The sequence below is a fragment of the Onychostruthus taczanowskii genome, unplaced genomic scaffold (assembly GCF_017590055.1).
Source record: "Onychostruthus taczanowskii isolate IOZ18803 unplaced genomic scaffold, ASM1759005v1 scaffold485, whole genome shotgun sequence".
Taxonomy (NCBI): Eukaryota; Metazoa; Chordata; class Aves; order Passeriformes; family Passeridae; genus Onychostruthus; species Onychostruthus taczanowskii.
The window spans coordinates 7425-8250 of record NW_024502403.1 but is presented as its reverse complement, the minus strand read 5'-3'; the positions used below and the strand labels follow the sequence as shown (position 1 = coordinate 8250).

At 72.4% G+C, this 826-nt stretch overlaps 1 protein-coding gene across 1 annotated transcript in view; it reads right to left on the bottom strand.

Moving 5' to 3' along the window:
* Positions 1 to 826, bottom strand: part of CIC (capicua transcriptional repressor) — a gene marked incomplete at both ends in the record, with an annotated part of 13931 nt that extends 13105 nt beyond the window's left edge. The window contains one exon of the mRNA XM_041414951.1: positions 8 to 826. Coding sequence (XP_041270885.1) covers positions 8 to 826 — 819 coding nt within the window. The remainder of the gene's footprint in view (positions 1 to 7) is intronic.

Here is an 826-nt window from a genome sequence, read left to right as displayed (position 1 = left end):
CCCCGGCTCGCGGGGGAGGGGGAGGGGGTTGAGGAGCGGCGCTGAGTTTGGAAACTTCGGCGTCCTCCGGTTGCCGCGGGGCGGAATCCTCATCGTCGTCCTCGACGGCGGCTGGGGAGGGGTCTCCGGGAGGCCACGGGGGTCTCAAGAGTCGCAAACCCGACCTGGGCACCCAAACTGGGGGCGCGGGCGGGGGAGGGGCGAAACGCACCCGGTACGAGGGGGGTTTAGCGCTCACCTCCACCACGGTACCGGGCCGGTAAAGCGTCTCGGCCGGGTCTAAACGGGCGCAAACCGCCGTGCCCACCCCCAAAGCCCCCGCCGGTGGGGTGGCGTCCAGCACCACGCTCGGGGGGTCTCCTAAGAGGAACCCCCCCTCTAAAAAAGTCACGCCGCGGTCTCCGGCGAACTGCACGCCGAGCTCGTGGCCGCGGCGGAGCTGCTTGACCACGGCCGGGCGGAAAACGCCGTCGCGGCGGGCGAGAACGCGCTGGCAGCGGAGCCGCCGGAACGCCGCTTCCAGCTCCGGGGGGTCCCCGGGGGTCGCGGGGAGAGGGGCGGGGGTCGCCGGCCCGACCCCGACTCCCCCCGGCCCTTCGTCGGCGGAATGCTCGCTGGCCGTGTCCGTGCTGGAGCAGCCGCTGGGGTCGCCTAAATTGGGGTCGGGGTCGCCTGAATTGGGGTCGGGGTCGGCTAAATTGGGGTCGGCGGGGTTGGGGTCGGGGTCTCCGGAGGTGGGGTCGCCCGGGGTCGAGGGGGGTTTTTTGCGAGGGGCGCGGGATTTGAAGGTGGTGGTCTTGCGGCTGGGTGGGGGAGGGGAGGAGGA